Raw genomic sequence first — 13,899 nt, 5'->3', positions numbered from 1 at the left:
GGGAACGAGAGTGATACTTGGAATATAAAGCCTTTTGAAAGCCAAAAACTTGAGTCAAAGTGCAAACCAGGATAAAAGACTGTGTCTAAGTGCTCTAAAATAAGATGAAAATGTTAGCATATCCGGCTAACTAGCTTACAGTTCTAATCTACCTAGCATTACCTTTAAAGCTAAATCAAAAACATTAAAAACAAAAACTGTATTAATACGTTTTTTGTTGTTGTGTTAACAAGCGCTCTCTGGACTAGCACATCTACAGTGAAGAGTTTTTACAGCGTGTAAAAGCTCATCCTTGATGCTATGTGATAGTTTTAAGCTAACGTAAGCGGCTCTTTCCCGCTCTTTTTTACGTTAACTTGCTGTTCCTTAACATGGACACACTGGTAAATATGTTCACTGCTTGACTGTCAATGTTTTAATAAGGCAAAGGGTAATTGTACCTTGTTAAGAGTTCATTTTTTTGGTAACGATTTTTTTTGTAACAATTTAAAGTCATCCAGTTAAGCTTAGTTTAAAATCATGGAGCTAATGTTAGCCTAATAAGCTAGCGACATAAGTCAAAACCTGCTAGTGACACTTTTCATGTAAACCAGTCGCTGTCTAGAAAAGAGAAGACTGCTTTTATCCGAAATCAAGGATCTTCTTTAAATTGTAATTTTAAGTGTTTTATATGCCCTTGTTTTCTTGTAAACTGCATATGCAACCCAGTCTCACGGCATTTCGTGTTATAGTCATGACATTTTTAAAGCAATGACTTTTTTTGCCGTCCGTGAGGAAAAGAAATGTGGCTCAGAGCCTCAGAATACTGAAATCTGTATTTTTTTTTATCTTTTTTTCCTTCTAATTTGTAATTCTTTTCTAAATAACACACAATTATCCTTGTTTTTATTTATTTGTTTAATTCTATAATCTCTGGCTCAATCTCAAAATAAAATAACTGGAAACAGATACACACCCACTGAACTGATTACCCAAGATCCTCAGCTATGGTTTAAGCTTGGTGATTGGATTGTACACCCTGTAGCGAGTACCGTTCTGTGTTAGAGTTTTACTCGCTACAGGGTGTACTTTCAGGGTTTGTGACTTTGCAAACCGTTCACATGCATAAAAACCTTACACACAAGGGGACGGGTAATACCCGGAAAAGCATGACATGGGTTTATTTGTTTTTCTGTTTTGCACATCCTCCTATTAATATCTTTGTACATCCTGCACTAAACTGTTTTATTGTAGAGATAATTTACAGTATCTTCTTGATTTTTTATAAAAGAGAAATTTCCAACGAGGCGTTCTGGGGCAGCATAGACAGGAATTGTCTATGCTGCCCCAGAACGCCTCGTTGGAGATTTCTCTTTTTCTTCCTGCAGTGACGTGCCCATACCCAAATGGACCCATTGGTCCAAATGGACCAATCCCTGGAGCCGTTATGCTACGTCCGCGGAGCCGTTACCTTCCTCACACACACACACTCAATCTTTTCTCAGCTGCAGCTCCGCCGATTTCTCCCCCTGAGACGGCGGGACGCGGCGAGGCTGTGAGTCGGTGTGTGAGCACACCATAGAGAGCACACACACAAACTCCCAGCCAGGCTGCGGGTGTGTTCGGGCTGGTTTCGTGCTGTCTCGAGGGGGGTCAGGAGCTCCAACAAGCCGTTTAGGACAGAGAGTGAATACACATACTATATAGAGATGCTGTATGAGAAGCCAATGTGATTTTGGAAAATTGCACAATATAAATCTATTCTAACAATGGAATTATGATCAGTAGAAATGGCCATGACATGGGACCTTTAAACATTAAAGAATACTTTAGATTCAAGTCTTCTTTTAAATAATAAAAAAACTTTGGGGGTGTCTACAGATAAATATTAAGCCTGACAAAGTACTTAACGTCTAATATATTGCTTTCCTGCAATGTTAACTATGTTGAAGCACTTATTTTAACTGATATTATACATATGGATTATACTCTTATGTATGTAGATAGTATAAGAAATGTGCAGAATATGAATATGTTTAATGGAGGAGGTATACACACATATTGATAGATGTCTTGTAATGCACTGTTGAGGAACCTGTTACCCAAATGTTTAATTCATTGCATAACTACACCGTAGTTGTGTATATGATATGTCAATAAACCTTTGAAAATCTTGAAATCTTGAGTCCAGTTTTGGATAGTCTGCCGTGGTTTCGTTCCATTTCAAAGAGCTGTTTGACGCTCGGCGTAACCTTGGCGCACTGCCACTCCAACATCCAATCCCAGAGCTTGAAGATTAATCACGGGGACTGTAGTCCCAAACGATAGCTGAGGATTATGGGTAGTGTAGTGTCTTCGGCCATCCTAAACTCAGAAATGTTTTTCGGATTTCATATCACATTAACACCATATCCTAACGTGCATTGCGGCTAAAACATCCAATCAGCGAGCTTAAACCATAGCTGAGGATCTTGGGTAATCAGTTCAGTGGCTGTGTATCGCAATGATGCTTGAAATGTCCCTTATAGGCCTACGTCTGTTGCCGGTTATTTTTATTTTGAAATTCAGTTCCTGACGGCCAAAAAAGCCAGAGATTATGGAATCAAACAAATAAATAAAAACAAGGATAATTGTGTGTTACTGGTGAGTAAATACCAGTGTGTTATTTAGAAAAGAATAACAAATTAGAAGGAAAAAAAGATTTAAAAAAATACAGATGTCAGTATTCTGAGGCTCTGAGCCCCATTTCTTTTCCTCACAGACGGCAAAAAAAGTCCGACATTATACGATTTAAAATAAAAGCAATAATCGTGGCTTGATATTGAGTAAGAACATGTTTTTATGAACCCCACAGCTTCCGGTCTTCCACGACCAGAACGGACAAAAATACGTGTTGCAGGCACGAAAACACATTACCAATAGAAATACATTACTTTTCAAATCGTTCTGTGTGACACGGAAAAAAAAAAGGGGAAAATCGTGATGGTGAACACGAATTAATTGATTAAATGTCGTGACTATAACACGAAATGCCGTGAGACTGGGTTGGCATATGTGTTGTAATTGTAGCTCGACACTCGTAGCAAAACTAAACAAGCAGTATGGTGTGTATCAAGTTGTTGATTCTTGTGTTATAGCCAGGGGTGCACATAACTTTTTTGCCCTGGTTCTCAAAGGAGCACCTGGAGATGTTGCTTGGTGCTCATCCTTAAAATGAAATAAACCGTAACTTTTGAGGGGGTCTTGACTTTATTTGCCAGACACACGGCACAGAACACACATGCAGAGGTGAACACAGAACACACATGCAGAGGTGAACACAGAACACACATGCAGAGGTGAACACTGAACACACATGCAGAGGTGAACACAGAACACACATGCAGAGGTGAACACAAGACAACAGTAGCACGACCAGTAATCCTACAAGCTGTCATCACTTCCCTCCTGACTGTTCTCCTCACTGTCTTCCTCTCTGTCAGACATGGTAGCTGATGATGTAGGCTTTCTTTCTCTCTGGTTGAGTCTGCGATTAGCTGCTTGCATCCACAAGTCAACAGCTGGTTTTGGGTCGAAAGTCTCTGTTGTTATCTTAGAGAAGTGGATGTAATCAAATAAGTATGTGAACATAACCAATAACCTGTATACCATAGCCAATAACAAATTAATGTAACTTATTTTATTTGTGTTGTTCATATCTGTCTGTCCACTCCAAGTAGGGAATGAGTCCTTACCCCAAGTGAAGGAGTTCAAGTATCTCTCAAGGGCTCTTGTTCTCGAGTGAGGGAACAATGGAGCGTGAGATGGGCCGGAGAATCGGAGCAGCGGGAGCGGTACTGCAGTCGCTTTACCGCACCGTTGTGACGAAAAGGGAGCTGAGCCAGAAGGCAAAGCTCTCTGTCTACCGGGCCATTTTCGTTCCTACCCTCACCTATGGTCATGAAGGATGGGTCATGACCGAAAGAACGAGATCGCGGATACAAGCGGCCGAGATGGGTTTCCTCCGCCGGGTGGCTGGTGTCTCCCTTAGGGATAAGGTGAGAAGTTCGGTCATCAGGGAGGGACTCGGAGTTGAGCCGCTCCTCCTTCGCGTCGAAAGGAGCCAGTTGAGGTGGTTCGGGCACCTAGTTAGGATGTCACCTGGGCGCCTCCCTAGGGAGGTGTTCCAGGCACGTCCAGCTGGGAAGAGACCAAGGGGTAGACCTAGGACCAGGTGGAGGGATTATATCTCTTCGCTGGCCTGGGAGCACCTTGGGATCCCCCAGTCAGAGCTGGTTGATGTGGCCAGGGAAAAGAAAGTTTGGGGCTCTCTGCTGGAACTGCTACCCCCGCGACCCGACCACGGATAAGCGGGAGAAGATGGATGGATGGATTCCGTTCATATCTTATTTTACCTTAACATTTATTTATTTATGCTTTTTTTTTTATCTTTCCAGTTTTAAACGATATGTCTGGTTTATATAGTATACATTGGAATGATTTAAAACCTGTTTATCCCACAGCCTGTCCTCCTACAAAAAACGACCATATAGGTCGATTGTTCAGCAGCTAAATACGACCCAGAGACACGTTTTAAAGTGTAGCGCCTCTAGTGGTCGTGTAAGAAACAACATGCTCCTGTCGATTGCAAACGCTCCGGAGGGTCGTTTATTCACAAATAACCCTCTCTGGAAAATCCTAAATTGTGGAATAGTTTGGCCATTAAAATGCTTTTTTATTAGATTTCTAGCGAGAAGTGTATATTGTACTTTTATAATCCACGTCCAGTGGATGTGTAGGATCTACAGTTTGATAGATATACGAAGATGATTTGAGGTCTCGCCAGGAGAACGTGTACCGTATATGGGGCAACTTCCATGTAAAGTTAGCGTGGGTGAAAACAGTATTTCCGGTCTCGAAGTTTTCATAATAAAACCGGAAGTATTCCCCACACTGTCAAATGATTACGCAGTGATATCTCCATTACTCATCCACTAAAAAACATCAGTTTATCCTTGTTAATTACACAATATTGATTGGTTTAAATTGTGTACAATGCTTTTGTGTTTTTAACCTTCGATTCGGAGAAACAAATTGTTTTTTCGGAGTTTAGACACGACAGAGTTTCCGAAGACACTACACTACCCAGAATCCCCAGCTATCGTTTGGGACTACAACATCCGCCTTGCTTTACAAACCCCGTGATTAGCCCTCAAGCTCTGTGTGATTGGATATTGGAGTGGCAGTGCGACAAGGTTACGCTGAGCGTCAAAGCTCTTTGAAATGGAATGGAACCACGCCAGACTATCCAAAACTGGACTTGGACGGGTCCAGCCCGGCCCTCCCCCCCAGAATTACACTTGCTGCCTATTGTGTGTTTCGCAACATGTTCTATTGCACGTCTCTACTGGGAAATGTAGTTTTAAAAGACGTTTTCGTATTTCCCACAATTAGAAGTTGCCAGTATTAAACTGTATACATCCCTGGAGGTTTAGGGGACACGAAACACATTGGTGTTATCAAATTTAAAACATATAATTAATACATGGGTGAAAATTGCTTGTGTCCATAATGGGCAGCATTAATACCACATGACAGCTGGACTTATGTCTGTGACCCCTCCTGTTGTTAATTGATAAGCCTGAAACATGCACTTGTCAAGGTACAGATGCACATTTATCAAATATGGTAGTAGCCGTCGATCATCTTAAGATAAGATACTTTATTGATCCCAAGTTGGGAAATGTTTTTGTTACAGCAGCATGTACTACTTTGTTCTACTCCACTACAATTCAGAGGTTAACCTGGTATTTTGACTCTACTACATTTATTTGAGTTACTTTGCAGATTCTGATTAATGATGTGAAATATAAACAACCCTTAAATCAGACTTTAGTTACACCTGAGTAAAATGCAGCCTTATCAGTTTGTCTGTTTTGCACATCCTCCTGTTAATATCTTTGGACGTCCTGCACTAAACTGTTTTACTGTAGAGATCACTACAGTATCTTCTAGATATTTTCCATTCTATATTTCTATCATTGACCCCTATTTTGTATGTAGGCTACTCTTAATATTTAAATGTTTTCATCAATAACTAAATAAATATAACTTATTCAACAACTACATTCAATAACGTGCTTTAACCACTAGGAGGTGCGGTTTAGACCAGTGGTCTAGTTAATAAAACATAATAATATCGTACATAATATGACTATTCACTTTATTGTGAGTTTAAAACAGAACGGTAAAGGAAAATACAGTTTCAGTCTCTCGATGTGAAGCTTATGCATTGTACCATAAACTTGTATAGACCTGTAACAGTCAACTGCATGAGGAGTTGGAAAGGTAGTTCAGAAAATCAGTAATATCTTTAAAAACTACAAAAAAGTCCCTTTATATCAGCTGTGCACCGTTATGGTGTAAATACAGACTATCTACTAATTGGATCAAATATAAAAGTCAGCCGAATTAGTGTTGATACTGCAAGGAGACGTATTGTGTGAAAAGAAATGGAAGATGTTGTTTAATTGTTGATATATTTATGGTCCACGTCACGTATTCAGTTTTGGCGGCATCTCTTCCAGTTTGTCAAAAGGTCTTCTGATCAGGGCTCTATAAATACATATCTAGGGCAGATATGTAATATTTAATGCAGCCGAACCGTGTATTACAATGCCATTATGTGATGAATTTCAAAGAGAAAAGCAAGAACACTCGGAATAAAGTATTATTATTATTATTTTTAATGTTTTACGATTTCATATCACATAAACACCACATCCCGACGTGCATTGCGGCGTGATTTTAGCCTATCAAAACCTCTGAAAAAAGAAATGTGTCTCTCAGAATCGAAAGAGAAAACCTATGGGAAAAACACAAAAGCATTGTACACAATTTAAACCAATTAATGTCGTATAATGAACTAGGATAAACTGATGTTTTTTTAGTGGATGAGTAGTGCAGATATCACTGTTAAATCATTTGATCATTGGTTTTATTATGAAAACGGCGAGACCGGAAATACTGTTTTCAACCCGTAACTTTACATGGAAGCTTGCCGCATATAGCCTACACGTTCTCCTGACGAAATCTCAAATCATCTTCGTAATATCTATCAAACTATAGATCCTACATATCGACTGGACGTGGATTCTAAAAGTACAATATATACTTCTCGCTAGAAATCTAATCATAAAGCGTTTTAATGGCCAAACTATCCTACAATTTAGGATTTTACAGAGAGGGTTATTTGTGAATAAACAACCCTCTGTAACGTTTGCATTCAACGGGAGCACTCGAGGCCGACAATTTTAAAACGTAATTATAGGTCGTATTAAGCGCTTGAACAAACGACATATTTGGTCGTAATAAGGGCTTAAAACAATCGACCCATTTGGTCGTATGAGTTGGAGGACTTGTTGTTATCCCAATAATTATAAAGGAGTGCCTTGAAAATACAGTATGTGTTTACATAAATTGTGACCAAAACGTTTGAGACCCACTGAGATAACTTAGACTAAAGTGAACTATCTAAAGATTCTAAACACTCAGAGTCCTTTACCTCACTGAGCTGTAGTATCAGCCTCTCAGTCTGACTGGAGAGGACTCTCCCTCCACATCATTGTAGAAACATCTTCTTCTTCCGTTAGAGCAGCTAGCACCAGATGCTAATAACAACAGCGCCGGTACCGGTGCGCCCTCCCTCTCTCCCTCCCTCTATCCCTCCCTCGCACTTTGGCTGTGAGCTGCGGGCGCCAGATAAGCCAACATCCCCCATTTTCATCACTTACAGCGCCCATCGTACAGGGCGAATGAAACGTGTAACCGGGGTGAAAAGGGTGTTACATTTACTTAATTATGAATATTGGCCCGTATGCTACGGGCCGGCCCTGAGTTCATATGCAACTTGCAAATATCTTTCTCTCTCTCCTCTCTTCTCTCTCCTCTCTTTTCCCTTCTCTCTCTCCCTCTCTCAATGTTGGTACGCAAATGCGCCTTTTTTCAAATGACCCGGTGCTCTTTTTTCGGCGTGCAGCCCTGATTATAGCATCAAATTGTTGTATATTCTTGCGCTCCAGTAGGGCAGAACATAAAGAAAAAATTCTCATGCTCTATTTTTTCTCTCTCGTCGCCGTGAGAGGCTCTCAGCGCTCTGCTCGCTTGGGGCCTGATTCTTTAATCAATAATCCAATGTTTCTGCTCAATAGCTCAGCAGGCCCTGCCCTGTGCGCTGGCCCTTATAACACACAGCAGGTTTCTGCATTACCCACCCTTCCTTACACCTTTGTCATTTATGACACATTTTGGAGAGAGACAGATGCAGAGAACGCACTTTTCCTGTGAATAACCAACACCGAGCTTACAACACAGTGTGATGTTGTCTGCACTCTTGAGTACAGGAAGAAGGATTGTTATTATTTATTCATGGGTTCACATTTACAATAGTCCCACAGCTGTTCGACTGGGGAGCCGATTATATCGCTGGAAATTGGCACCTTCGGGGACATCCCAGTTGCTATTGAGCTTCAAAATTGAAGATGTAGGCGGGGGGGGGGGTTGCCCACCAGAGGGTCCTTAGACAGAGATGAAGGCGTTTCTGTTTATAATGCTGTTCACAGACTGCTTACAGCTGATTGGTATTCAAGCCACTGTTTGACTTTTGTCTTTAGCGCATTAACTTTAATGAAAAATGTGTTCCACTTTGCCTGTCATTATCCTCTTCCCATCTGAAACGACTCGCTGACCCTCCGTTTGATTTGGGCCCACAGTGTCATGAAAGCACTCTTACATAAGAAAACTGTTTACCTTCCCTCCTGTGTAAGGGTGTAAAGAAAGGATTAAGGCTAGATGAATACAGAAACCCACCTACTTCTGCATATTGGATCTGTTTCCTTGCTTGAGTGGATGCCGTAAGAAAATTACCCATGCTGTCTTTTTTAATCTAATGAATACAATAATAGTCCTTTGAGAATTGGCATTTGGTATTTTCACGACAGACAGAGTGTTATCTTCCACAACAGCAACGGACACTGTTCCTTTGTGGTCTACAGTGAAATGTTGTATCAATAAAACACAGAAGACGGTAGACAGTATTAATTATTGAAAGGCATAGTGGTTTTTCGGCCTGGGTTTTCTAATCTCCACAGTGCAGTTAATTTGATGTTCTTGTTTTTATGTGTTCGGATGCAACCTGCAATGCACCATCCCGTTTCTGCAAATACCACGGACACGTATTGGATACCAGTGGGAACTCAAATGAATGATCTGCTGATGCTAATGTCCTCTGCTAGCCAAGGTCTTGTTTAATAAACCTCAAGATGAGATCGGCGTGCGTGAAATACGCTGTTCAATAAAAGACATTCAAAGCCCACACACCTGAAGCTGCTAATGAAAGAGGAATTTGTAATGAGGGTGAGTGCTGTTTTTGTTTGCAAGAGAGGGTGGTAGGTGGGTTATAAGTGCATGCAGCCTTTTCAGGTGATACGCCGGCTTCAGGGAAATGTTTTGTAACCTGTATCAAGGCTCGGGAGTGAATATCAATACCCGAGGCAGGCAGTTGATCAGTGAGAAATGTTCGCTCAGCAGAGTGCGAGATGCTGATCCAAGCTCTTATTTATCTCCCTGAAAAAGCCGTTCGCACAGCAGGTGTGTCCGGCGCCGCTTTGATTGGAATACAATCAGCCAACTTCAAGAAATTGCTCAATAAAGAGAATAGATTATCATCTCCCGGCCGCATCAGAACAGAAGACTCTCTAATTAGTCAATCCTATTGTATCGTAATCGATTTGAAACCAGCAAGGGGACGCCCAGACAACACTGGGGAGTACAGACAGAAACATGAGTCTGCTTCTGTGTGTCTGATAGCTGCAGATACATTCAAACAGCTGAGCTAATGTGCTCTTTAAAGCTGCCACAGGGGGATCACATGTGGCAAGTTAAAGCTATCAGCGCTAATGAGGTAGCGAGAAAATGACAATTTGATTGAAGACTGCGCATGCTCTATATTTAAGAGCAACAAGTTCACTTGTACTTAGCCATTAAAAAGCACTTCACTGAACAAATGAAGCAAAACAAATAGTAACGTAATGGGAATGGAGAGTGGGTTTGTCGCAAACACGTCAACTGTGAAAAGTGGAGTAATGAGATTTTGAAATCATGCAATTTTGAAAGTTCAAAATTATGAAAATGATATCTAATAATATTTGAATTGTCCTTTGTCTTTTTGGCTATCAACTGTTTACGATTTTAGCCGTCTGCTCCAGGTTCATGTTATTTTTTAGTACCCGTAGATTTGTTTTGTACGTTATAAGATGACTCAGACAAAGGCACATCATTAAAAAAGCACCCCATGCTCCATCACATTTACAAACCTAGAACAAGCATAAAGGATCTAATGAATACATACATACAACTGGTTCCCTTTCGATATTAAACATTTGGGAGGAAACATCCTGCTATCCTGTTTGTATTGCACTCGGATATTGAAGGCTAGTACGCTAAGCTAACACCCTGCAGCTGCCTTCACCTGATAAGAGATGTGCTCTTTGCTAAGGTAAAAAAAAGCTTTGCGATAAAGTCAGCTAGTTAGTTTACCTCCACTTTTTGCCTTTGCTGCTTCATACAGTTGTTATCTTAGTGTTGCGATTTGAAAAGGTCAGTGGCAATTGAGGTCAAAGTAGAAATAATTTGAACTTCGAGCACAGCACTCTGGGGCATTTTTGAGGGAATTGTTCTCTCATGAAAACAACAGCTACATCTGCAAGGCTTAATTTGCTTTTAATTTGCATTAAAGCAAGGCTATCTTCACGAGCAGGGGCGTACTGGCCGGTACTGAAGTGGGCCGGTCGGATAAGTCACTAACACCGACCGTCCCCCTGTCGACAATTTACTAGCAGTATTTACTTGCGGTACCCAGGTGGGCCGGTCAGATAAGTCACTAACACCGTCCGCCCCCTCCGTCCCCCTGTCGACAATTTACTAGCGGTATTTACTAGCGGTATTTACTTGCGCTACCGAGGTGGGCCGGTCGGATAAGTCACTAACACCGTCCGCCCCCTCCGTCCCCCTGTCGACAATTTACTAGCGGTATTTACTTGCGGTACCAAGGTGGGCTGGTCGGATAAGTCACTAACACCGTCCGTCCCCGTCCGTCCCCCGTCGACAATTTACTAGCGGTATTTACTTGCGGTACCGAGGTGGGCCGGCGGTACCGAAGTGGGCCGGTCGAGAGCCCCGGGCTGATTTGTAGTCCCAGTCCGCCCCTGTTCATGAAGATACATAAACCACAGGAATAGGTGCAAATGTTTCGCTCAAATTTGAAACATTTTCAGAAAAGTGTTATTTTTAATTTATCTTAGATTAATGGTAAGGAACAACAGGACGTTAGGACTTTTTTCTCTATATTGAAGCGATACTATGAAAAAATGTTGTGCCTGCACTCATAGATCTTTATCCAATCCAATTACCGGTACGGACACCATCACCAAAGATTCAGATGAAAACATAAATCTTCTGGCAGAGGCTAACTCCACGAACGTCAACAATGTATCATCACAAAAGGCCTTTTTGCATTACTGTAGTCGGGATATTATAACTTTTGGTTAGTGTGAGTGTTTTGAAGACATCTTAGTAAAGATAAATATACATTCTTACCTCAGTCAAAACCTTTTTAGTCTGACAAGCACTCTTTATAACCACACATTGCTCTCTGTGGAACCATGAATTATAGAAAAGAAAAGCATATACAGGGAACAACAACATTTCATACCCCCCACCACCTACACATCCTCCAACATTAAAAGAAGCAGCTTGTCTTTAGCTTCCATGTGACAGAATTAATTAACTTCAACAGATGCATAACATGCAATGGCATTTAATGTCCCCACAGCTCTGTGGTGGATGCCAGTGGCTCTGTGAAGTACGTTCAATTCCTCCGCTGAGAGTGATGTGAGCTGACAGTGGATTTGGTGGGGATTGGTGTGACATGCACTCTGAACAGGGACAAAGCAGCCACAAATATTATCTATTATTTCTTGTGCACCTGCTCTCAAAGCTAAAAAAAAAAATTCTCAGTCAAACTCGCATGTTAGGGGGAGAAATACAAAATGTGCTGGATGAGGAAACAGTTAAAGCTCAAAGTTAAGGATATCTAATATGCATAAAATCAGGTTATTGGTGTGAAATCATATGTATTGGTATTCAAACATTTTAAATCCAAATTGAATGAGCTCAGTTATCTAAAAGTCTTTATAGCTCTGGGAAGCTTTTCTTTCTAAACCTATAAAGCTAAAATCCACATCCCCTTCGGTTATATCTCGCAAAATGTTTTCTGCAGGAACACTAAATTCTCCAGATTGCTCCGTTTCGAAACAATATTTGCCAGATTTAACGGCACATCTTCCCCCAACTACAATACACACAGTGAAGAATGAAAGCACATGCGCCTGCAGGAGCGAGAGTGGAGCTGCTCCATTAACAAGAGAGGGATTATTCCTTTAAAGAGGGTGAAGCCCATTTCAAGTGCCACAGCAACAGATGCAAGAGTCTGCAACAGATGTGAACATCACACTTGATGAATAAATATAAAATTAAATTCAGGATGTTGAAACTTTGCAGAGCAGATTAAACTCTCATTACCGCTCTGTGTTGTTCACTCTGAAGTAACAACGAACATTTTCTGCAAAGGTTTGTCTCTTATTCTTCGTAAGGCTGAGTGGTCGGGACAGCATCAGCTGGCATTAGTCAGCCCGGAGGCTTATCTAGAAGCTCTCTGGAGCACACTGGGGTAGTCAATGTGAGTTTGTATTAGACACCTATTGCTCCCTGCTGCCCCGGGGTCACGAAAACTCATTAAAGATGTATTAATGGTTCAGTGGAAGCTCCGTCTGAGCTCCGTCTTCTTTGACCACACAGGGTAACAAGCAGGGAAAAGATTATGCCTTAGCGGTCATATTTAAGTAAAGCAACCATTCTGAAATTAGCTTTTTTGTTAAGGAAAACCTAAAGGACAGAGATGAACAAAGCACAACAGGGGAGCAGCCGCCCCTCACCCGATATGGATCAGGAGTTAATTATAGTCCTTACCCAGTTGTTTGCGGTCAGAGCTGTGGCTGGACAGCAGGAAGAGGTAATCCTGACAGGTGTCCGGGTCCAGCAGCGAGCTGTTGTGCAGGCAAAGGTCAACAATTAGGGTCACAGCTTTCTGACAGACCATGTCATACTCCTCTCGGTCAGAACTCATGCTCCCAGCTGCATCCTCAGCCGTGTGTGTGCTCATCCAACGGAACTAACACACCCACACACACACACACACACATCAGCAGCGGCAGCAGCAGCAGCCGAGCATGCAGAAGATGATGGTCTCCGTCCGAGGCTGATGCTATCCTCCTCTGTCTTTCATGTGTGTTTTACAGACTACTATCTCTCTGTGTGTGTGTGTGTGTGTGTGTGTGTGTGTGTGTGTGTGTGTGTGTGTGTGTGTGTGTGTGTGTGTGTGTGTGTGTGTGTGTGTGTGTGTGTGTGTGTGTGTGTGTGTGTGTGTGTGTGTGTGTGTGTGTGTGTGTGTGTGTGTGTGTGTGTGTGTGTGTGTGTGTGTGTGTGTGTGTGGAGTGCATGAACATGTATTATGTGCAATGTTAACTATGTGCCAGGACTTAATGAATCACATTCAGTCCCTCAGGTGATCATTGCATCACATATGCTCGAAAACTAAGTCACATGTAATTGCTAACCAGAGCCTAACAAGCCCCTCCATCACCTCCCTAAACCCCCCCCCCCCCCCCTCCTGACTATATACCTCCCCCACATCTTCTCTGAGTGTGCACAAACAAACAGAAAAAAACCTAACAACCACTGGGCTTGTTTTTCTCACAGTTTGAATGACTCAGCTGGTCCCTGCAGGTCAACATGTCTCCGGTGATCAAGTCTTCCCTGAGTTGA

At 41.7% G+C, this 13,899-nt stretch overlaps 1 protein-coding gene across 1 annotated transcript in view; it reads right to left on the bottom strand.

Moving 5' to 3' along the window:
* syt6a (synaptotagmin VIa) overlaps positions 1 to 13,201 on the bottom strand; it is a 100,773-nt gene extending 87,572 nt beyond the window's left edge. Inside the window, exon 1 of the mRNA XM_034086308.2 lies at positions 13,045 to 13,201. Within this exon, the coding sequence (XP_033942199.1) occupies positions 13,045 to 13,201 (157 nt within the window). The remainder of the gene's footprint in view (positions 1 to 13,044) is intronic.
* Between the last annotated feature and the right edge of the window lie 698 nt (positions 13,202 to 13,899).

This window comes from Pseudochaenichthys georgianus, chromosome 7 (assembly GCF_902827115.2).
Source record: "Pseudochaenichthys georgianus chromosome 7, fPseGeo1.2, whole genome shotgun sequence".
Taxonomy (NCBI): domain Eukaryota; kingdom Metazoa; phylum Chordata; class Actinopteri; order Perciformes; family Channichthyidae; genus Pseudochaenichthys; species Pseudochaenichthys georgianus.
This window is presented reverse-complemented; position numbering and strand designations above follow the sequence as displayed.